This window comes from Solea senegalensis, linkage group LG6 (assembly GCF_019176455.1).
Source record: "Solea senegalensis isolate Sse05_10M linkage group LG6, IFAPA_SoseM_1, whole genome shotgun sequence".
Taxonomy (NCBI): domain Eukaryota; kingdom Metazoa; phylum Chordata; class Actinopteri; order Pleuronectiformes; family Soleidae; genus Solea; species Solea senegalensis.
In genome coordinates, this window is record NC_058026.1 from 14418205 (window position 1) to 14442739 (window position 24535).

At 39.8% G+C, this 24535-nt stretch overlaps 2 protein-coding genes across 3 annotated transcripts in view; one reads left to right on the forward strand and one right to left on the reverse strand.

The window, feature by feature from the left end:
• The first annotated feature begins 891 nt into the window (after positions 1–891).
• On the forward strand, positions 892–12906 carry rfc1 (replication factor C (activator 1) 1). Its single transcript, XM_044029073.1, has 23 exons — positions 892–995; positions 2515–2664; positions 4776–4851; positions 5210–5323; positions 5620–5906; positions 6028–6102; positions 6307–6384; positions 6509–6880; positions 7014–7127; positions 7220–7399; positions 7573–7677; positions 8028–8445; positions 8586–8695; positions 8830–8944; positions 9470–9558; positions 9927–10064; positions 10212–10307; positions 10394–10647; positions 11092–11209; positions 11386–11531; positions 11620–11833; positions 11949–12137; positions 12314–12906. The coding sequence occupies exons 1-23, from the start codon at positions 993–995 to the stop codon at positions 12407–12409; spliced, it is 3537 nt and encodes a 1178-aa protein (XP_043885008.1). The 5' UTR covers positions 892–992; the 3' UTR covers positions 12410–12906.
• Positions 12907–15161: 2255 nt separating this feature from the next.
• ctnna2 (catenin (cadherin-associated protein), alpha 2) overlaps positions 15162–24535 on the reverse strand; it is a 249467-nt gene continuing 240093 nt past the window's right edge. For both annotated transcript variants that reach the window (XM_044029247.1, XM_044029249.1), the window contains exons 17-18: positions 18602–18736; positions 15162–15734 (exon numbers count right to left, since the gene is read on the reverse strand). In XM_044029247.1, the coding sequence (XP_043885182.1) occupies positions 15447–15734; positions 18602–18736 (423 nt within the window). In that variant the 3' untranslated portion in view covers positions 15162–15446. The remainder of the gene's footprint in view (positions 15735–18601; positions 18737–24535) is intronic.

A 24535-nucleotide genomic window follows, 5' to 3' on the forward strand; every position in this document is an offset into this window, starting at 1 on the left:
CTAATGCTGATCAGCTGTTCTGAAACCAAAAACTCAGAGTTTGACAGCTCAGTTGAGTTAGTAGAGTTGGTCAACCTAGAGTTAAGGTTTTAACTCAGCTTGTTGAACCTGCTTACTGAAACAGGCCCCTGGTTTGGTACTGAGAAGTAGTTCCTGGCATCTTTACACCCCTGCGTTCAAATTTTGAGTATGTTTCGCACGTTGAAATAAGTCTTTCAGATTTGTATAATGTGGCAATATTTCTCTCTATCCAAAATGTTCAAGTAAGGAATGAAATAACACAAATTAGTACACAAATATTAAAAATAGAACCAAGCTGAACTGCACAAACTTTAAATTACAAAATGACTATAAAGAAATTTGAGTGGTAGATAAATTGGTAAATCTAAATTTACTATAGTGTGAGTCAATGGTTAAATGATTGACTTTGATTGAATGATTATTTTTTCAATGGCCCATATCTTATTCATTATTAACAGATGGAGGACAAAACAGTTTTGGTATTTTAGTGTTGCTAATTTTGAATGTTAATATTTAGAACTTGTGTTGAAGTCAGGGGTAGTAATACAACTGGGCACCAGTCTGGAGTAGGCGACCTTGCGTTAAATTAAAGCTATTGAAATTATTTATTTATATATATTTATAAAATATGACTTTAAAATCCAAGAAGAGATCTGTCCTGTTTGAACACCTATAGCCATGTTAAAATAAGAAGCACTGAAAATGTCTTTGTCTGTTATTTTGTTTTACTGTTTTTTTTTAAGTACGTTTACTTCTCAGCATATAACTTTGTTCTGAATTGTTTTGTTGACTATAGCAGCTCACAACAAAGAGACGCAAAGTGACGTCAGCTGCCGCACGGCTCGCGCGGCGGACGTTCGTCATCTCAGGGCGACCCTCATGATTCCTGCTTCGCGCCAAGCTGCTGCTGTTGAAACGGTTTACTGACTTTCCTGAAGAAATAACCTGCAACTAAAGCTGCGAGAAAAACCATGGTACGTTACAGATTCATGTTATTAACATGTGTGACGGTTATGGACGGAGTGAAGACGACGCTGTGCTGCGTTCGCTGCAGCTAAAAGAGAAGAAACTTGTTCAAAGTGAAGCTAGGACCACATTTACTGCTGTGTTAATTACATTTAAACAGTGGAGGTTTTTTTCTTTGCGACACACGAACAATAAACTAGTTTTTGTTATTGTTGATGTTTGAAATATCTCATGGATTGTGTGACTCCGGCAGAAATACTGATTATTTTTTGTGTTTGTTAAGGTGCAGGATGTTTTGTTATTTGCATATTGACCAGATCTGCTGTCAGTGAAAAATGACTGATAATTAAAATTTACCGACATGGCCACACACATTTTGCCACAGTTCCAAAAATTAAATACATGTATTACACAGAACCTAAACCTAAATCAACAAACACTGCTAAATATTAGGGCTGGGTATCTACTGATTTTCTGAATTTATTAGTTAAGTCAAGTCAACTTTATTTCTAGAGCACATTCAAAAACAACCAGGGTTGACCAAAGTGTTTTACAAAGTAAAAGGCATAACGAACGGCAAGGGTTAAATAATAAAATGGTAAAAATCTAGGTAGACGTGTCAAGGTTGACTATTCTTATCCTGAAGTGACGGCCAAGGAGATTAGATTTCGAGTCAGTACGTCCCGATTTGACTCAATTTGATATGGTTTAATATGGATTCAGTATCATATTCTACATTCAGATTATGAGATTTTAGCATGTGAGATGCTGAAGATCAATCTAACATAAATTTAATTGGTACAAGCTCTTCTCTCCCCCATCTTCCATCACACTGCTTCATAAACAACCGGCTTTATTTAAATTACTATTACAGTATTACTATTGTCTCGTCTATTTATTAATTATGAAGTTTTATCGAAGTCTAAAAATACACAGGTGCACTCAGGTGACTGAATGCACTGTGATGCCAGATCGAATGCTGCTAGTTTTAGTATTATGAATGTTGTTGATTCTGTATGATTGAATGACTGTTTCTATATTGAGCACCGGCCGAAATGGCACTGTTGTCCACCTTTGGGACAATATCATGAATCTTGAAGTTATGACTAAGTTGTCCATCTGAGGGTGCTATGAGCACAGCGTTGTAGAAATGGCAGATATTAAATCAAAGGAACAAAGGAATTGATTAATTGATCTTAAAAATGGAAGGACTTTGGACTGTGGTAAAGAACTTAGTTGAAGAACTTTGAACTGCGCATGTGTTCAATTCGGCAGGTACAAGAATGAAAATGGCTGGGTTTCACAGCAGCAGCACTCTCTCTCCCTCCTTATCTCTTGACTGTCTCTTCCTTCAGTTTCCCTTAGACCTATGTGCTGACTAATATTCACTCAAATGTATTGTTCTTATTTATGTATAACCCAAAATAAATGTATCATCATCAAAGTGCAAAAACCTTGTATATTGTTGTCTGTGGTGCTCGATTTCATTTTGAACTTACGTCATACATGTTGTCTGTGTGTGCTCAGGACATCAGGCGGTTCTTTGCACCGGCTGCAGCCAAACCTGCGGTGCAGAGACCCCAGAATGGAAACCTAAAAGTGGAGGACAAGAAGAAGAGGGACAAGTCTATGTCTCCAGATGAGGAGGTGAAACAGAAAAAGAAAGACAACTCAAAGGCAAGGAAACTATGACACTGAGGATTTGCACATCTGATATTTTCTGAACAGGCTGTGCACTCTCGTTAATTCAATCCTCAATGGATAAATCTAATCTCCCATTTTATCTATTCCATAAATCTGAAATGCATAGATTTATTTATTTTGTACAATTGAGTCCACATTTGAAAGATTTAAGTGAAGATTATGATTTTACAAATGGCACAAAGGTTAACTCTTTATGTCTTCCTGGTGTGACATGCCTGAGTACAGATCTTTATAATGTTAAATTATTTATCAGGTGCAGGTCTGAGGAGCTAATCCTGGACTATAGAGCACCAAACATCACATGACTCCGTTTGCTCACATTGCCATGTTGGCAGGAATAGCTTCTGGAAAAAATTAACAGTTAACTTTGATCCTTACAATACCCCTGGGTGTGTTTCACAAGTATGGGAACAACTGGATTATTCCAGATCTGCAGCATTATGACATCTTCAAATTACTGATAAACCTTCACTCATTCTACTATTATACAGTACAATAAAAGTATGTAAAATAAACCAGATACTAAGAGCACTGTGCAAAAGTCTTAGGGTCCCATCAGCTTTGATGTTTTTATGTCTGTCAAATTCTGTGATCATTGGCATTTAGATTGGAATGATGTGAATGAAAGTTGGTCTTATATACTAGCAAGTTGTCAGTGAGTTACAACAAGATACAACATGTGTATATAATGCTCAAGCATGATTGGACCTGGTGTAACACACCTTTTTTTTTACAACAGACATTTCTCAACACGAAATAGTTGGACAAACACAGGTTATTCAATAACATTAATTAGGGTTTCATTCCAGTTTTATGAAAGCCAGGGTCATGCTATTGTTCAAGTGTAAGGGTAGGTCATAATAACACCTAACAAGTAAAAAACATTCTTATTATAAAACTGCAAAAATGTTGACTGTATTTTGTGGATGTGTTCCAATAAATAAATAGACATTTTGACCATTATAGAATTGCTAAAACAACAAATCTAGTGGTGTCCTATGACTTTAGATTGAACGACGTTAAAGTTGCCGTTAGGATTCAAACCTTCCTGGTTGGCATTTAAGGGGAATCTTGACTGGATGCCAACTTGATGATTTGGTACCTGATATGAAGTGATCACTGAAAGCAGAATCCTTTGCTTGTGGTTTCCCATCACTCCATCTTCTATGCTCAGAGTTTTATAATGACTTTGGTGATCTGGTAAATGCTCTCAGATTAGCCTATTAGAGCTGCAACTAACGATTATTTTCGTAGTCGATTAATCTGTCGATTATTTTTACAATTAATCGTTTGGTCCATAAAATATCAGAAAACCTTAAAAAATGTTGATCGGTGTTCGTCAAACCTGGAAATGATGATGTTCTCAAATGTCTTGTTTTGTGCACAAACCAAAATGATTAACTTTTAATGATTTCTTTGTTATCCAGAGCAAAGAAATGAAGAAAGTACTCACATTTAAGAAATTTAAACAATCTGAAATCAAAATGAGATTAATTTACATCAGTTTTTAGAGCTCTACTGGTGATGATGTTTAAGTATTTTCTTAACACTGTTATGACACTAATTTAAGTTTCCTTTATCCTTTTGTTTGAAATTTTCTTTAATCCAAAAAAACTTTTTATCTTCTGCCTTTGTCATTGTCAGTCAGTCATCATCTAACCGCTTTATCCTCCACCAGAGGGTCGCGGGGGGTGCTGTGCCAATCTCAGCTTCATCGGGCGATAGGCGGGGTACACCCTGGACAGTTCGCCAGTCCATCGCAGGGCCACACACAACTAGAGACAAACAACCATTCACTCTCACACTCACTCCTACGGTCAATTTAGAGTGTCCAATTTACCTAATCCCCACATTGCATGTTTTTGGACTGTGGGAGGAAGCCGGAGAACCCGGAGAGAACCCACGCACACACGGGGAGAACATGCAAACTCCATGCAGAAAGGCCCTTGTTCCAACCGGGGCTCGAACCCGGGTCTTCTCGCTGCAAGGAGAGAGTGCTAACCACTACACCACCGTGTGGCCCCCTTTGTCATTGTAATGATCATAATTGTATTGATGTGGGTTCATTTTGGTTTATTTGTCAGGTCAAAGGCTCCAAAATGGAGGAGAAACACCATGATGGTGAGAAAAAAAGGAAGAAGCGTGCCATCATAGAGTCAGGTAAGGATGATACAGCAGTGCTATGCGACTCCTCAGGAATTAAACTATTAAACTAATGCTTGTCATTTTTCCTTATTTCACAACCTGCAATTTAAATGATTGGTCAATTGATTTCAACTTTTACTTCAGTTTTAATATTTTAAATTTTTTCTTAGTTTTTTGTCCACATCATATCATTAAGCACAGGAATATGATTTAAGGCTTCTATGTTTAGATATAGCATATTATATGTGTGTGTACAGTTATACAGCTACATTCTGTAAATAAGAATGGAGGAACATGATGGCAGAATGGGATGAATGGGATTAGGATGAAATGTGCCTTTTCTTCACCTCATGTGCTTTTGTTTTCTCTCTAGACTCGGAGGAGGAGCAAGTGAGGAAGTCAAAGAAATCGCCCAAAGAGAAGCAGAAGACCAGAAAGGCGGTGCCACCTCCCAAAGAAGATCCTGTGCAGTACGTCTCTGAAACAGGTGATGGTTTGTCAACGACTCCCTGTACACACTGGGATGTTGTTATGGATTTTCACATTGACCAATGATAAGTGAAGTAAAATTGTCTTAAAAACATCTTCACTAATAATTTTCCTACACAGTCAATGTCTACTGAATTCCTTGTCAATTCCACTAGCTTTTTTATATTAAGATATGGTATTATAATAGCAACAATAACCCAGAATGGTAATAAACATAACAAGAAACAGTAGAGATTACGTTTGCTGTATTTACGAGAAGGTCTCTAATTATATGTTTATGTGACTGAATTGTAGACTCGGACAGTGACAACTTTCTATCCTTGAAGAAAGTTTCCAAAACCAAGCAGGACACGGCGTTCAAACAAAGAAAGTCAGGGCCCAAAAAGGAAGTGAAGACTCCTGTGAAGTTGTCGTCTACACAGGGGAAATCTGGACTCAAATCTCCTCCAGTGGCCGCAGCCTCAAAGCTAGTCCAGCCACCTCAGCCCAAACAAACCCCCACATCAGTATTTGACTACTTTGGCAGCGGGAATATTCAGCGCTCAGACAAGAAGCTGGTAGCCAGCACTAAAAGAAAAGCTGTGAGTAGTGACCTAGAAGTCTTCCACACTGATCCCTTTATTTAGTCATCATTTAGTCGGTCTTTCGCCACTGTTTTAAAACAACCATTCATGTTTCGATAAACTGACTTTTCAAATACAGCCAACTGAGGACATGCATGATCTGATCAGTGACGAGGAAATTGCCAGACAGCTGCAGATGGAGGACGACATGGAAGTAAGAGAAATATAGAGTACTTTCCGGTTTTGTTATGTTTACGATTTGGATTATTAAGACATTTGAGCAAGGAAATTATTGTGATACAATGATTCATCTGAAAATAATATAAATTAATATGATTCAAAGAAAGGTTATTGAGGTTTTTGGAAATTTTACTGAAAGATTTGCCTCTGCTTTTCTATTCTCTTCAACTTCACGCAGCTGGAAAAACAGGTCCATCAGGACATGGAATTTGCAAAAACTCTAGCCATGCTGGACAAGGAGCCACAGGCCAAGAAAGTAATGAACACTGTAGCAGAGTGTGATTGTTTGGTTCTTATAATGCAGTAGTAATGTGCGGTATGATCAAAAACTCAGTTCTGATACTGGTGGTTGTAAAATATAAATGTGTGTCCTCAACCAGGCTCGTACAGGCTCAGGTGAAAAACAAGCACTTGCTGCAAATCCTAAAAAGAGCAGCTCAGACTCCGCTGCTGGCAGCACAAGCAGCACAAGCAGCACTTCGAAGAGCCGGCGGAACATGTCAGAGGATGTCATCAGCCCGTCTCCAAAGAAGAAAGTTTCCCCAATCAAAGCAAGCTCCAAACTGGCTATGATGAAGAAAATGGATGAAGAGAAGAACATTGGGCCAAACGTCAAAGCCCACATTTCACCCACAAAAATTAAAACCTCACCCAGAATGGAGCCACTTGCTTCATCGAGCTCAGAAATGAAGTTTACACCCAAAATGGCAACATCACCCACTTCACTTAAAACATCTCCCAAGAAACCAGAGGTGAGCCTCCACTAATATGTTCAGAAAATCTGTTTATTTGTCCACAAAGGCCACCTGTAGCACAATAATCTACACAAGAACGCATTATAAGAAGAAGTTAAATGTCTTCCTTCTTTCCATCTGATCTGATCAGAGCACAAGCACAAGCCCTGACGACGCTGAGAAGAAGAAAGTAAACTCTACAGCATTCAGGAACTACCTCAACAGAGATGGACCACGTGCTCTGGGCTCCAAAGAAATCCCACAGGTAAGACAAACGCACGACAGCTGTCTGACAGTTGTGGGAAGAAGAGTTCACTGTCATTCCTAATCGCTGACTCTGTGTTGTCTTTTTCACAGGGAGCAGAGAACTGTTTGGAGGGCTGTGTGTTTGTGGTGACGGGGGTCCTGGAGTCCATGGAGAGAGATGATGCCAAGTCACTCATCGAGCGCTACGGAGGCAAAGTGACTGGCAATATCAGCAAAAAGACGACCTACCTGGTGCAGGGCAGGGACAGTGGAGTCTCAAAGCTTGAGAAGGTGACCAACGTGGTAGCCAGTAAAAAAAATAAATTAAAAAAATAAAATAGAATCCAATGATCTTCCATACGATTGCACTATGTATTGATGCTGAATGGCATGTTTTTTTGAAATTCTCCAAATACTTCCTGTTTGAGTTTTTCCTCTAATATCTGATTTCGTGCTCTACTCAGGCTGAAAGTTTGGGTACAAAGATCCTGGATGAGGATGGTCTGCTGGATCTGATCAGAACCAAACCTGGGAAGAAGTCCAAGTATGAGATTGCTGCGGAGGCAGAGGTGAGTCCAGGATGCATCTGTTGACCTTTCATGTCTCTCACTGTTCACTGGGTTAATTCATCTGTTAGGTCAGTAAATTAACATCATATGTTTTAGGTTGTTTAAATAAACTGTAAGCATTTTTTTATTTATTTTTTATTTTCACTGTAAATAGTTCAAAAAATAGTTCAGAAAATCTTGTTGTTTGAAAAAGTTTAATTAATTATTTCAACTGGATGATAATTAGATCTTCCTAATTGATGATTCCACTCATCATTTGATCAGAGTGTTTTTATTTTTCTGTAGATTTGATCTGTTATTTCAGCCTTACATGTAAAGATTACTTTTATTTTTTCCCTCCTATCAATTAGAGCAAAACCTCAAAAACGAGGTCTACCCCCACTCAGAAGTCAAAGGTCACCCCCACAGCCCAGAAGATCTCTCCTTCCAAAGGTAATTCCAGGTCTCCTCACACCCCGAGCCCATCAAAGACTGGTCTGACACAAGGTTACAGTAGCAAGAGTGGAGGTGGTGTCACTCCACCTGGGAGAGGCTCAGGTCAGACGGCTCGGAGGGAGCTGGGTCTGTCCTCCACTCGTTTGCCTTCAGCTTCAGACTCTCCATCAACGGCCGGAGAGGATCCCAGTCTGCTCTGGGTGGACAAGTATCGCCCACACTCTCTGAAGACGGTGATTGGCCAGCAGGGGGAGCAGAGCTGTGCCAATAAGCTGCTGCGGTGGCTGCAGAACTGGTACAAGAACAACAGTGGCTCTGCCTCCAAAGCACCAGGTAATGGACAATTTAGCTTTGTTTGTGTCAAAGATACAAACTTAAAATCTGAGCTAAGCTTGTTTCAGTGAATTTTAGATTTGAATCATGTATCTAGCTGATATGCTTTGTGCTGGCTGTTTTTTTTTTATGTACTTTAGCAAGGTTTGGTAAGTTTGGAGGGAAAGATGATGGATCAGGATTCAAAGCTGCTCTGCTCTCTGGACCTCCGGGTGTGGGGAAGACTACCACTGCAGCCCTGGTCTGTGAGGTCAGCCTAGTTTTTGTTGCTGTTTAAGTGTCACATCTCCAAGCTGTGTCATATAATATTTACATCTAAGCAAATATATCCTGATGGCAGCCTCGTTTTGACCTAACTTTTCCTGTGTCTGTGTTGACATGTAGGAGCTGGGTTTCAGCTACGTGGAGATGAATGCTAGCTGTACTCGCAGTAAAAACAGTCTGAAGGAAGTTGTCGCAGAGTCACTTAACAACACCAGCATTGAGGGCTTCTACAAAGGTGAGTCCTCATCATTTCTCTCAATTGTCAATTTGTTTGTTTTTTCCTTCACATTTTAAAGTGGGCACATTAAAATAGCAAGCCATTTTATCAAAAAACAGTTGGATACCAAATCCTTGTCGATGATGATATTATTCTGACTTCGTTTAGTTTTCTTGAACTGAAAAGAAATATTATCAGTCCTGACTGAGGGACTGTTTGTGTGTATGCAGTGGCAATAAGCATTTATTCCATCAAGAACTTTTCGTGTTTCCTGTTCTCAAACATACATAATGCACAATGTTGCTGCCGTCTGTCAGCGTGGAAATGTCTCCAGGTGACAAGAGATGGCTGATGGGCTTAATTATTGTTGGATTAACTCATTTGACAAATGTAACAGACATTTGGTTATATTTAAATGTTGCAAGAGAAGTCATACACAATGATGTTGCCTATGGAATCTGGATATGTCATGTGTCATATTGATAAAGTGTAAAACGTTTTAGAAATTTGTCTCATGTTTATGTATGTGTGTGGTTTCTGTAGGAATGTCTCAGACGGTGAGCAATAAACACATTCTGATCATGGATGAGGTTGATGGCATGGCTGGCAATGAGGACCGTGGAGGAATCCAGGTACAAAAACACTTGTCCTTGTTAGTTGCACCATTTCATAGATGTTAGGCCTTTGCATATATCACTCAGCAAAATGTCACTGATGTAAAAGCTGGATACAAGTTTGTAAAATGTGTGTGTGTGCAAAGGCCTTTACAGTCAGGTCCCTTACATATCTACTTAATTTTGTTAAGGGAAGAAATATGACCAACTGCAACATTGGTCATATTTCTTCCCTTAACAAAATTAAGTAGATATGTAAGGGACCTGATTTGAGATGCTGTAATGAAGCCACAACAAACATTTAGTCTGATATTTAGTCCAACACAACTGTCCAAAGAGTTCACTGCTCATTGTTTTCCTCCACCATGTTGTCTGACCTCCTGTAGGAAATGATCGGCCTGATCAGGACTTCAAAAATTCCTATCATCTGCATGTGCAACGATCGTAACCATCCGAAGATCAGATCACTGGCCAACTACTGCTATGATCTGCGTTTCCAGAGGCCGCGAGTGGAACAGATCAAGGCATGTGCACACACTTAAGTGGGCTCAGAACAACAACAATAATAATAATAATAATATGAATATATAAAAATATAACTATATATTTAAAAACGACTAAGTGAATGTATTTACGTTCCTCTCTCCTTTTCCATTTTTCAATTTTTTTAGGGAGCCATGATGTCCATTGCTTTCAAAGAAGGAATCAAAATCCCGCCCCCAGCTCTTAACGAAATGATCCTTGCTTCCAATCAGGATGTTAGACAGGTAAAGAAGATCAATAAAGGTCCAATGCCTACTGGGGTTATGTCATTGTTTACAACAGTCACTCAATGCTAGTTGTTTTACTGTAGGTGATCCACAACCTGAGCATGTGGTCGGCTAAAGACAAGGTGATGACGTACGACCAGTGCAAGTCTGACGCAGCCAATGCCCGCAAGGACATGAAACTGGGGCCATTTGACGTTTGCAGGAAGGTGTTTGCCTTGGGGGAGGAGACTGCGCACATGAGCTTCATTGACAAGTCCGACCTCTTCTTCCACGACTACTCATTAGCGCCACTCTTTGTCCAGGAGAACTACCCTCATGTTCGTCCAGCAGCTGCTGGGTAAGAGAGAGGCTGGCTATTTGCACCTAAGTGGTAGTCAATTGTCACACATAAGAATCTGAACTCTTGCTTTGGAGATTGGTGATTTGACTGGTGACTATCTTGAGTTTTGGCAACCAGAAGTTCCCTGACATTACCTGCAACTTGCTCGTATATGCCGTAAATTGTCTACGGCTATGTCCTCGACACGAGTATAGAGGCAGAGAAGCCTCGCACACAAGGGAAGAACATGCACACTCCACACATCATGTTCTGTTGTCACCTGAAACTAGCAATCTGGAAATCATGTGAGATATAGATCAAGTGAATATATTCTTACTTCCTGGTCGGCCTCAGCCAACAAACTGGAAGACTCTTTGTGGATGGTTGATGTTTCCACCTGAATTTGGATCGAGTGGATCATTTAATGTTTCTGTATTTTCTTGTCTGTCTCTAAATGCACAGTGGAGATCTGAAGTCCCACCTGGTGTTGCTCAGCAAGACAGCGGACTCCATCTCTGACGGAGACCTGGTGGACAGACGTATCCGCTCTGCACAGAACTGGTCACTGTTGCCCACCCAGGTAACACACACAAGCACAGGTCCACTACACTGACTAAGTCACCCCCACAACCTGCTCATCATCTCCTCCAGCGCCTTCCTTCTGGTTGGTGCTACAGATCACTGTCCAAAAGCAAATGCACTGAAGTCAAATTCCGCTGGCCTTGGTTGTGTGTCTAATAAATGATCATCTTTTAGGCCGTATATGCCAGTGTGTTACCAGGTGAGCTCATGAGAGGCTACATGAGTCAGTTCCCAACATTTCCCAGCTGGCTGGGCAAAAACTCCTCCACCAACAAACATTCCCGAATCGTTCAGGAGCTGGCTTCACATATGAGCTTAAAGTGAGTCGAGCCTTTTTTTGTTGTTGTCGTATTTGTTTAATAATTTACATGTTTTCACACAAAAAAAATATTTTCTTGGCTTCTGCAGGACGTTAAGCAGCAGACAGGCAGTGAACCTGGACTACCTGCACTACCTGCGTCAGGCACTGCTGAGCCCACTTCAGAAGCGTGGAGCAGAGGGTGCTGGAGAAGCTGTGCAGCTGCTGGACGACTACCAGCTTATCAGAGAGGACGTGGACAACATCATGGAGATCAGTGTCTGGGGTGGAAAACCTGATCCCTACTCCAAACTGGACCCCAAGGTCAGGAAGAGCTATAGTTGAATTTTTTAGTAATTGAATTGAAAACAGTGCTTGAAGGAACCGATTGGCTGGCAGGAGCATTTAACTGATACAACAAACATCATTCTACTTCCAGGTAAAGGCAGCTTTCACACGCACGTACAACAAAGAAGTCCACCTGACGCCATACTCCCTACAAATCGTGAAGAAGGGACGCCGTGGTGGAGGTGAAGGAGAGTCAGAGCTGGGAGGAGAGGGCATGGACAACGAACCTCAGGAGCCTGAGGGTGAAGAAGAAGGCCTGAAAACAGATGCTATGATTAAAGTAAGAATGCTCACACTGTGAAACACAAGTTATATTACATCTCCAAAGGTATATGTTTATATACAGTGTTTCCCACAAACCAGACAGCAGCGCCGCGGTCACTGTTGAATTGATCAATCTATGGGAAACCCTGATGTATCATGTTTATCTCATCTGTGTCTTGTTTGTCCCTGCAGCAGAAGAAGGCAAAGGCCACCAAGGAGACGAAGAAGGAGAAGAAAGAAGATTCTGGGAAGGGCAAAGGAAAGGGGAAAGGCAAGGCTAAGAAATGATGGGAGAAAAACAAACTTCCCTTCTGCCTATAACTGCTCTCACAGAATGAAATATCTTTCTCTGCACTTACAAAGATCTTTAAATGAACATTGGAAGGAAGTAACTGAGAGATGTTTTTAACTTCCTGTCAAAACGTTCCAAATGATGCACACAGTCTGCTCGTTGCAGCTGTTATCATGTCTCTCCTCTTGAGTAAGGTGCATCGAATCAGGAGCATTTCGTCAGTCACCTGTGGTCCAGGTGTCGCGGCTGTAAATAATGTGACTGTTACCTTTTGCTAACAACAGTATATTAGTACTTCTGCTTTGGTTCTACGGTTAGCAGCACTAATGACTGTAAATTTGAACTCTGTAAAAATGTCATGAGAATTAATAGATAAATATGTAGCTCATGAGTGTCAACGTGTCTTTGTTTTGCTGTCTCCTCTTGTTTTCTAAAAGAGGTCAAGTAATGTTTATGTTTTTTTTTTATTAAAATCTGATGTCTCACTCACACATTTAATTGGAAAACTTGATAACCATACTCAGTGTGAGCATGTACAAAGACTTGTAGGCTGAACCTAACCAAACCAAGAAAGTCACTAAATAATCTCAATTATCAACAACAGAACACATTTATGTATTTTTCCATAATTATTTTGATTAAAGATTATGTAAAAGAAATGTTAAAAATCAGCCTTAATTTTGTGTTGGATAAAATGATGTCTCTTTCTTTGTCAGGTAGTTGATCATTGAATTTATGATTCAACTTTAAATATAAAACCACATCAACAGTGTTAAAGGGAAGTTAAGTGTCATTCATGCTTCAGTGCTGAATGTCTATACATGTGAGAAAGAAAAGCATTCTTCAAACGATTAGACAAAGCCATTAATAGAAAATGAGTTTTATATGGATGCTGTGTACACACACCAACTGATGCCTCTGGACGCATCTTCAATGATGTTCCTGGAATCATCGGGTGTTTCGGGTCTTTCAACATCATACACCCCCTCCAGGTGACCCAGCCGGGGCTGATCAGACCCCTGCTTGTGTCCAGATGGCTCAACTACCACGCCACCATGACTCACAGCCATCCTATGGCCCTCTCTGCCACTTCGGTGGTACTGTGGATGGCTTTCCTCTTTCTCACTCTCGATACCTAAAATGCTGAAGGCTCTGGCCAAAGAATGGGCTGTGAGGCACTGAGAGGCAACTCGCTCTCCATCCAACCTGCTGGCAGTTGCTGACCAGACCTGCAAACTTGCAAATATGATAATCCGACTGGTAAAAATGTAATTTATTACATATCGATGAATTAAGGCTAACATCTTACAATATAGAAGTCTTAATTTGTGATTTACATCAACTTTAACAATGACATTTTGTTGCTTTTTTGGACGACATACTGTACTATGACGTTTTGAGTGATTTTGGACCACATACTATACTATGACATTTTTGAGTGATTTTGGACGACATACTACACTATGACTTTTTTGTCTAATTTTGGGACAAATTTTGACAACATACTAAACTACATATGATATTTTTTGACAAATTTTGAATGAAACTATGAGATTTTTTTATTAAAATTTTGGACAACATACTGAACTATGAAATTTTTGACAAATTTTTGGACGACATACTAAACTATGACATTTTTGACAAATTTTGGACGACATACTAAACTACTACTAAACTTTTTGAACTGATTACAAGAGTTGGGACTTTTCTCACCTAACTGACATTTTTGATACATAGTAAGGTTTTTGAACAATCACAGTGTAAGTTGTATACTTTTTTGGACATAAGCTGATTTTATAATGCAGGTATAGAAACTGGTGTTTGGAATGGGGAGGGGCTTGTGATCTCTCTCTCCCTCTCTCTGCTTTAAAACTCTGTGTTTTAAAGGCTGTGACCCATGACCCAAATCAATAGGCTACATCTATTCTTGTAAGCTTTTAGTACTATTAGATTTCTTTTTTTCCTGAAAGCTTTTCATCTGCATGCCTTGCATGGTAATCTCTAATGATTGTGTCAGATCGTCCAGATTAATAAAAGCACTCATGCTGCAGTACTCACTCACAGACTGATAAAGGAGGTACGGCACAGTCGGTGCTGCAAGAAAGACACGTGAAACTTTGAGGGTCAACTTGAGGGATTTATTAGAGAAGGGTGGATATAAAGGTATTGTATGCAGGGACATTTTCTATTCTCAGAGCAAACCACAACTAGTCAAACCTCTCCTTCTATATTTATATGCTACACAACTTCCAATCAAGGTCATCATAGTTAGTGATGTATTCATTAAATAAAGGAATTTAAAAAGGCAATACATTTGATCATGAATGTGCTTTGAAAAAAACAACAAAAAAAACGATTTATTATTATAATTATCAGGGGACTAAAGGGATACTACTTGTATGCTGGCACTTCCAGATCTTAATCATGAGTTATTCCTAGCACTACAGGTTAACATTCAAAGTGGAAAAAAACAAACAAAAATAAAATAAAATAAAATATATATATATATATATATCAAGAGGGATCATACCAACATTGATATTTTCCCTTTGTAATACCTTCTCATCTGTACCATTCAAAAATTCCATTCAGACGATTTAAATGTGTATACAAGCAGCCAGCCAACCATGTTAATGGTTTCGCTAGAACATCAACGGCCACAAATGTTTCAAATGACACTCTTCTCCTCCTCTGATATGTTTCCTTTTTCTTTTTTTTTCCCTTTTTTTGTATCTTTAACTTTTTTTCCAAAGCGGTTTTGTGTCACATTTTGGCTCTCACATATTAAGTTACAATAAGACCGATAAATAGTGTTGGGTGTGTGCTGGCAGTCTGTGAGCCACGGGGCACCACAGAGTTCAAAGGAGCCGCAGTGTGGCAGTTTAATATGTACTGTAGTCCTCCTGAGATGTCACCAAGCACACACACACATCGCAAACAGGTGGGTTAACGCAATGTAAAAAGGGGACTTTTACTCCAACTTGTCAGAATCATATTTTGTTGTTTTTCTTGAGTATGTATGACGTTGTTTGCTTAGAAGGAGTCCATGGCCTTGAATTCACTGAGGGCCTGGACGGGGGAGATGTGTTTCTTCTGGGAGCCTCGTCGCACACGTGTCTGACACTCCTCGGGCTTCTCCCGTTTTACCAGTGGCTTCTTCTCAGGGGCCTTCATGCGCCAAGACACCACGGGTGAGTTGACCGCCGCTGTTCCGTACACCTTCTGGTACTTGGTGGAGGCTACATAAGATGCCTTTACAGTCAGCACCACTGCGTTCATTAGGTTCTTGGCCGCTTGGATCAGGGAGGTGGCACTGTCCAGCTACAAGAGGATCATATGACAGTTGGGGAAAAAAATGTCAGTGTCTCTGTTTAGAGAAAAAGTGCAACATTCCCTTGCAGTCAATGAGCACATTAGGGCATATTAGTCACATATAGCACCTAGGAGGTCTGTGCCACAAACTGGCAATTAAGTGGGATAAAAACATGGCTATCGCTATATGACATCTTATTTTAGCAGCCCTTAATTAGCAGAGACAGGGGTCAGGTGTACCTCTGTCTCCCTCTGTTTTGTTTGGCTGACATTTAAGGGTCGGCGGCCAGTGGGCCTCCTTCTACCTCATGCTGAGACGAGTCAACTGTGCAGATTTAATGAGCGTGGAATCCAGCTGGCCATCATGAAAAGGTTAAAATCTCAGCAGGGCATGCAAAACTCATATGAGACAAACTATAATAGAGTGCTAAGAAATTGTGAAGAACAGTAAGATGCATGGCAACTCAAAACAGATAAAAACCAAGTCGGATTTTAATAAGAGGAATAAATCAAACTAAAATGAGAATTTTCTTTTACAGGCAAAACTGTCGGAAAGGCACCGTTTTCCCATTTTATCTAAGGATAGAAAAGCAGACACCTAAATTAAGCATAGTGTGATGCTTTTTTCCCATTGTGTAAAGACACTTCATTCACAATACTAGTGGACATACCTCTGTTTCTTACAAAATATTATCTGACTTTTCTGAAAACGGACAAAATGTGAATCATCTTCTTCAGAGATTCTGAGATAGACACAGTAAATGGAAATTGACTTGACAACCAATCAAACAAATAAAGTGAGTATCAACGCACACCTGATAAAGATAGACACATACACACACACACACAGGTTTGCACAGCTTTTCTTCCATTCATTTAGATTCATTTAGCCTAAAGATAGACAGATAGATCATCTCACAAAGAACTTCACATCTATCTAATATGTTTCAATAGAAACCAAGAGAATTGCCTTCAAGGTAGGACATAAGGCAATTTAAAAGTGTAAACACACGGAGCTGCTAGAGAGGCTGCCACTCGTGTCGGTGCCGGAAGGAAGAAAGTACACCCCTTTAACCTGTTAATGCTTAACACTGACCTTAACCTAAACACAGGTCAAATCTTAGCCCTAAACTTAGGTGATATCCACACAGAAATGGAATGAAACGTGAACAATCTTTTTCTTTGTCGTTTTGACAAATATTCCGTAAACACGGCATTGTTTCAGGAAATGTAGCCGTCCACACGAAACCCCCCCCACGACGACACAAAAAGCTGTAGTACATACAGTCCTGTATGCCAGGTATGTGAGTGGCGCTGTAACGCTGCTACACATCACACATTACACTACACATATCAAAGAATCAAAGAAAAAAAGACAGAATGAACAAGCCAGGGGAAAGGAAGGGAGATAAAAGAAAGAAAAAGCGACTGGTGACACATGTGGTGACTTTCTGGCATAACCCCAATTACTTTCCGAGAAGGAAATCGCAAGTTGCTGCAGACACTCGGAAAGAAAGAAAGTCACTGTGACCACGCAGTCACAGACGAGAAGGAGCTGTGGATGTGCAGTGCAGCTGACTGTGTGCAGAACAATTACTCATCTGTATTGTTCATTCGAAAATAGTGTCTGTAAAAGTTTACGATTCAGTTTCACTGTTAATCTTTATTCACTGTTATCTTTATGTTCTGCTTTACTCCAGTGTCTGAAGTCACTGAGGGCAGGACGTGTTCTTGCGATATCTAGCGTCTTTTCAAAACACAAGGCGGCGACCATGAAGATATGGACAGTGAATGCCATTGTTTTCCCAAAGTTGGGTATTCCTTGTCTACACAAAAAGGCAAGGGGCGGCGTTTTGAAATGTTCCCACGATGGAACCCATTTCCAAAAATGACTAATTCAGGACTCTCAAAATACCATTTGTGTGTGGATGAAACACCAATACCATACAATTCATCTACACTTGTTTCCATGTGGATTGGCCCTTAACTTAGGTTCTGCCTCATTAGGCCCAGGTTTTTGTCACCATGAGGACTACTGGTCCTGACAAAGTCAGTGTTTATGTCAGTAAAGTTCAGAATACACATACAGATAACTGCACACACACATATGTACATATCTCTGGCTATACTGAACAATTAAGAGAGCTTAATTTATAATTTTAATTAGTTCTAAGTTTAACTTAAAATGTAATAAATTATCTTTTTACATTCTTCTATCTTCAAAAATGACATTTATAATGCGTTCAAATACCTTGTGACTACAATATGAGCTGTATGTCATTCTGAGCAGTGATAATAGGCATGAAAAATACAACTGGGAAAAAAAGCCCACAGGGCATCATTCTGGTATCATTACATGGTAATCAATTTGAAATAATTGCATCGTCCTTAATATGTTTGACCATTATCTGGTCTTGAAAGCTTCATTGTGACCTTGTACTGAAAGGTTCTACTTGCAATGCGTTGAAAAAAAGAAAAAAAAAAGCTCAGTCTGTGGATAAAGCCACAGTATCAGTATCAGTAACAGTATCTGCATGGAGCATCAGAAATAAATTAGCTGGCCATTAAATGGTCACATAAATGTTAGATGAAGGCAAACCAGTAACATATCCTCCCCTCCTCCAATAAGCCAATAACCTGCTTTATGGCATCCAAAGAGGTGTGACACAGATAAAGTAAAACCTGTACACTGTCAGTGTATATAGTATAAGCTTTGGGGCAAATTTACCAGATTTGACTGATGTTTTTGATACATGAAGTTGTTTATGTCTTAGTGACCATTAACAGTAGAACTGTGGCTCTCTTCATATACATTTAGGTCGACTGGCCTTGTTACTCTGAAATAACTGCCTGTGGTGAGAATCTGACAAACTTACCCCAGAAACAATGAGCTCCCCGCCCAGGTTCTGAACCTCAGCTTTCACCTTGCTGCAGATGTTGAGCTGATGACAGTACAAGGCAATTCTCTGCAGGTAGGCCAGCAGATCCTGCTTGCATGCTGAATCAGGGCACTGAATAGAAAAGGGACACAAAAAGACGAACCAGTCAGTTTCTATTCACTGTGATGCATAATAGACCATCGTATGATATTTTGAGTGCAATTCTTTTACCATGAAACAGACACACTCTCGTCTGTTTGTATGTTTTCAGACTTATGTTTAATAATGTAGAAGGCACTACCATGCATGCCAGATGTATATATAATATAGTGCACAAGTCTAGTAATAAGGGGGTTATTTAACAGTCTAATTACAGCCAAACATATTTTAGACTTTACAGAATTAAGTATCAATAACACAGATAAGCAGTAGGTCAAATATCCAGAGAAACTATACACACCAACAAAACTGCAACTTGAGTCATTTCATGTTACCACAGGATGACATTTGATAAACACAGAGCTAGTGAAAGGTTAGCTCGCAGACACTATGTGCAATTAATGTATATTATTACAAACACAAAAGCCACCAAGGCATTTGATTTGTCACTGAGCCAAGGAATATGCAGAAAGAGAAGTTCTTGGCTTTATTTCAGACAAGAAACAGTGTATGTTTTTTTCTCCAAAATAAGATTCAGACTTGTATTATCTACCGAACTGGATTGTTATAGGGCTTGTTGATTTTGACAATACTGACAGAAACAGTGGGGTTCTAGTATTTTGCGTTGCCAATTAACACTCATTTGCACTGGAAGATAGTTTCTGATGCAGGTGCCGTTTTCAAAAGCAACTTTCACGCAGAGTGTAATACATTCATTTCCCATGCAAGTTTGTCACAGTGTGAGGAAAACAAATCAATGAACAGTGAATGGACATAAGTCTTTGAAACACATACTTGCTCACGTCAAAGCCCCAAGAGATTTATCTTATGCTTCTTTTTCTTTGGAGAAAGTTCTGACCTGTTCCTGCTGGCCTGTGCTCAGCAGCGAAGATCCAATTCATACAGTGCAGCAAATGGACCAACAGGGAATAAGAGGACAGACTCCTCAGGTCTCAAACGATCACACCATTTGACCCTATTATTCTATCTGGAAGCCTTCCAGGACTCGGCTATGGCCCACTAAGCCTCCAGTGGGTTAAGAACACTGCATCAGCTGCCTAAACACTGTGAGCAGCATTTTGTAGCAACACCTTTCCTCTAGTCATTAATATTAAACGACCCTAACTAGGACATTCAGCATCACAGTGTGGGAAAATGCACAGCGTATTTTGTGGGCTTGGCCAGGGGACGACCGCAAGTTAAATATCAAGCATGTGAAATGAAAACACCCCCTCCAGGACTATCTGCTTTATCTGCTGCCTTCTCTTCCTCTCACAGAGGAAAAGCCTGTTGTGCCAAGACAAATAGTGATAATGACCGGCCACAAGTGGTTTTCCATGCTGGTCACAAATAGCAAGTAAAGCAGTTCCTCTGTTCTCTGTTGACATGTTTGTCCCTCTGCAACCTACAAACAGAAGTGCAAAGAGGCAATTTAAGGCATGGTTTACATTTATAGCTGTGGCCTCTATCAGAGCAGGGCTTTAAACAACACCGTAAATAAGAGCTGCCACCAGGACTGGCTTCCTCTCAATAACTGTCACTGACTGCAGACTGAGGTAGAGCTGCTAGCTCATAGAGCAGCCAGTGAGGCAGAGGGAAGCTGCTCCTTGGGCATTTTATCACTGCACTGCCAGTCCTGGCTAGCATCTCAGCTAACTGCGCTTCACAATGCTGGCATACACACACATGCACTGTTGCCTGAGGCAAGTTTGATGCAGACATGACACATTTGTTCTCTTTTGTGCAGCTGAAGAATAGTCTATTTTTTTTCCACAGACTCCCAGTTGATGTAAATAAACTGTACGGCTCATTACTTTGCCAGGCCTATTGAAAATCTCCCTCTCCCTCTCTCTACCTCCCTGTCACTCTTCATCATTGAGTAGCAACATCCATTATAGAGACTAGTGAGAACTGGTTCACTCTCTGACTTTACTCGGCCTTACTAAACCTTCTCCTGAGCTGGCACTCATTTTTTGGAAAATGCTGTTGTTTTTAGTCTCAAGAAAATGTATCTGATTTGCATAGTTAGACAGAGAATGAATGAAACATGCTCCCCGTGGATAATTCAGGAAGATGGCGTGATCTCTGGTGCTCAGAGGAGGGTAACATGCTATCAGAGTGTGGCAGTCTGTCAAAACAAAAGTCATACCTCACACAGACGCTGTATTTATAAGCAGGATGGGACTGACCTTTCTTAAATAATTCACCCGAAAAAGTGGAAATTTCAGCCCCTCTATATGATTCGCATCTCTGCTTTATTATAAATCCACTCGCAGACGAAGGCAAGGGAGACGAGAGTTATTTGAAATGAAACTATTGTGACAGATTGAAATAGAACATGTTACACACAGTTACACAATAATTCTCCTGGCTAACGGGACCACTACAGTGACACCTGTCAGTTACACCACACTAATAAGAAAGCTGGCGATATACTCATCCAGTCTCATCATATCCAACAGAGACTAAGCATTTCTGAGCAGTTGTACAAAAGGAAATTGCTTATTACATTTAAGTGACTATCTAATGTTCCTGCTTTCCTCCATCCGTCTGTTATATTCCACCATCTGGCATTTTACACATCAGACTTCGCACTTGGTAACAACTGAATGGATCATAAATAAGTAAAAGAACAACCTGGGAGACATGGTTCTCACCATGGACATGGTGAATATCCTACGTTCTTTTTTTTTATTGTTAAATGAAAAAAACTGTGCTCAAATCTCAAAGTCTAAGTAGATTCTACAAACTGCCAATAAATAATGTAAACAAATATCATTGGACGGTTACCCTGTGAAGTGTGTACCTTCAACCTGTGTTATTAGAAAAGTAGAAAAAGTAGAATGTCAACATTAATGCCATAGTAAATTAAACAAGTAGGTGTCTGATATTGGCAGCTTTTTAACAGGACAACCTAAATTACAGATTATTTCCAACATTTGCAGCCTTTCACCAGTTACAGCTTATGCGATGTTGGACTCAACATTCTCCTTTTACTGCTCAATTTTCCAAGTTCACAAGGGAAATAAACAAATGTGGAGAAAAGCCTTGTTTTTGTTTGTGCAGTATACTGATTTTCATTCTGTGACCTCCCCTAATTAATCCAACACAGCAGTTGGGGACCACTCAAGACACCTTGACTGGACTGATCACATTTACAAAATATCGAAACACCAGGATCATCCTTCTAAATTAGCAGGGTGCTTGGCAACTGCACTGTACTAGAAACCCAGTGACTAACATCAGGAGTGGCAAACATGAACAAAATAGAACAACGTTTGATGAAAGCAATGCTGTAATTGAAATCACAGGGTTATGTGTTTCATTAACACATTACATTTCTTTCAAGGTATCAAGGTAAACGGTAAGAATAGAATCCATGCATTAATTTTTTTATATAAAATGAGAAATGAAAAAACAGAAAATGGACTGTTAAATTGATTTTGAAATGAAAATGAAACGCATAATGACAGTTTTTTTCCCAATTTCCAATAGTCATTTCAGTCATTTCAGAAAGTCGTTTTAGTCATGTCCTCTGGTTTCACCCTCTTACTTCCAGCAAAAAGCCTAAAAATTACAATTTTATTGTCGATTTGCAGACAGTCTCAATGTCCCGTATGAAGCTCCCCTGTCACAAGTCACTTCTGGGTTGCGTAACTTGCGTTAGATGGAAAAATCAAAAAAATACAAATAAATGAGTTTCAATGCATGACAAGAAATGGTCAAGAAAATAGGCCTGAAATTTTGGTCTCAAAACGTACTTACTTCATCTTACTAGATGAAATCAAAAATGCATCGTGTTTAAAGTGCAAACACAGCTGTGGTGTGTCCTTGAAAGCCAACAGTTCTCAGATACAGGATTCCTGCAGATAGTTGGTACGGACACCTCCCCAGTCAAGTCCCATTATACTGTACTTTCACTTGTTACAGAGGAGGCCTTTTAATTACTCATCTTTCACACTTGGTTTCACTGTTGTCAGTCGAGCTTTTGCTCTACTTTGTCTACACTCGCGCTCGTACAATGCAACAGGTTTCTACCGAAAACTAAATTGAAACATAGTCAAGATCCTTAGCTTCGTGTTAGTAAGCATAAATAAAAACGTTTAACACTTTTAACTTACGCAAGACACAAGCTTATGTCCAGATGAAACAACAATAATCACGTCCCAAAAAAATTGCACTTTTAAGAATATTTGTATTCACATCTTCTGAGGTAACTGAGTTCAGAGCTGAATACAACGAGGTGAGAAAGTTTTGAGAGATGAGATGGAGAACACTTTATTTTTTGAATATTTGCAGCTTTATGTCTAGCCACGCTGCATGAAGCCATGCTCGCTTTAACACAAAATAATTATACAGACATCAACATTAAAAAGCAAAGCACATTGTTTGAAGTCCTATGCTCCCTTTCTCAGGCAGAGCGACATATACTGTTACACTGTTATCAGCCATGACATTAAAACCAGAGCCTGGTTTCAACTGTTATGACAGATCTGTGTATTTAATAACTTCATTTATGACATATGACATCCTATGGTGAACTTTCATTCTGCCTGTATTTAAACTGTGGCTGAACAATGCAGTTGCTCCCGTTGTACGGATGGCCTCCACTGTTCATGCTTTATTGTTTGTGTGTGTGTGTGTGTGTGTGTGAGGCAAATGTAAAGAATAAAATAGAGTAGGGAAAATGGAGAGACAAATAGAGTAGAAAAAAAGGCATCGCTGTTGTGAAATGGGGTGAGGTGCCTCAAGGGGTTTTACTGCATCAAGTGCTGTGCTTAAATGACTATGAAAAAGCTCGCCATCATTCCGTACTTCCACGCAGAATTTCCCTTCTGCTTCACACATGTTAGTCAATAGGGCTGATGTGGAGTCATAGCAACATGGTTTGCTACTTAAGGGACCTGCCTGAAAGCGGTGAAGCAGCCATTATTCTTATTGTCAAGCCACAGTGCTCTTTACCAATACAGGTTACATACAACAACGTGTGAATGCAAAATACATGTTTTTCCATATATGTATACAAATGTGATGTTATTTGTCGTGCAGTTGCATTAAGATGCAATATAGAAGAGAACTTTTGTTGTTTGTGCTTTATTAATTAATTTCATCTCCTTAATGGCATAGAAAACAGATGTTCTAAATGCCTCACATGGAAACACTTTTATATTAAAATACATGCTGGATCCTCAGGGCCCCTCTTTATTTTCTAAACACAGTTCTGATTTCTCTGGAAGTGTAACAGAAGGCTCTGAATATTAAGTAAATACTGGCCTTAGAAACATTTAAGTGAGAATTAAAAATGGCAAGCCACCTGCTCGTTCATTACAGCAACTGTTGATTCAGAGTTGGGCTCTGCCAGTGATTTGCCATGTGACAGCTTCACTCCCACCTAAACCTGGTTAAACACTGATCATCACTTGGCAGACAACAGGGCAAGAAGTGAATACAAAAGCCTGCATGGATAAGTTTAGGTTTACCTCCTCCTTTCTGTCCTGAATGCACCAAATACTGTGACACAACCTGAGACTACCATTCTGAGACAAATGTTCTTTGTCGAAAAGGCTCAAACACATTTAAAACAATTCTTTTTTTCAGGTGAAAACCAGGAGATATATGGGTATCGCAAAAATGTTATTTGCTGATCCAGGTGCAAATGTGTTGTCATAAAACCCACTGCCTCTTTGGTCAAACACCAGCTACCACACAAATATTGCCATTGCCTATCCTAGTCCACACTTGGATCACAGGTGCAAGCATTTGTCACCCTCT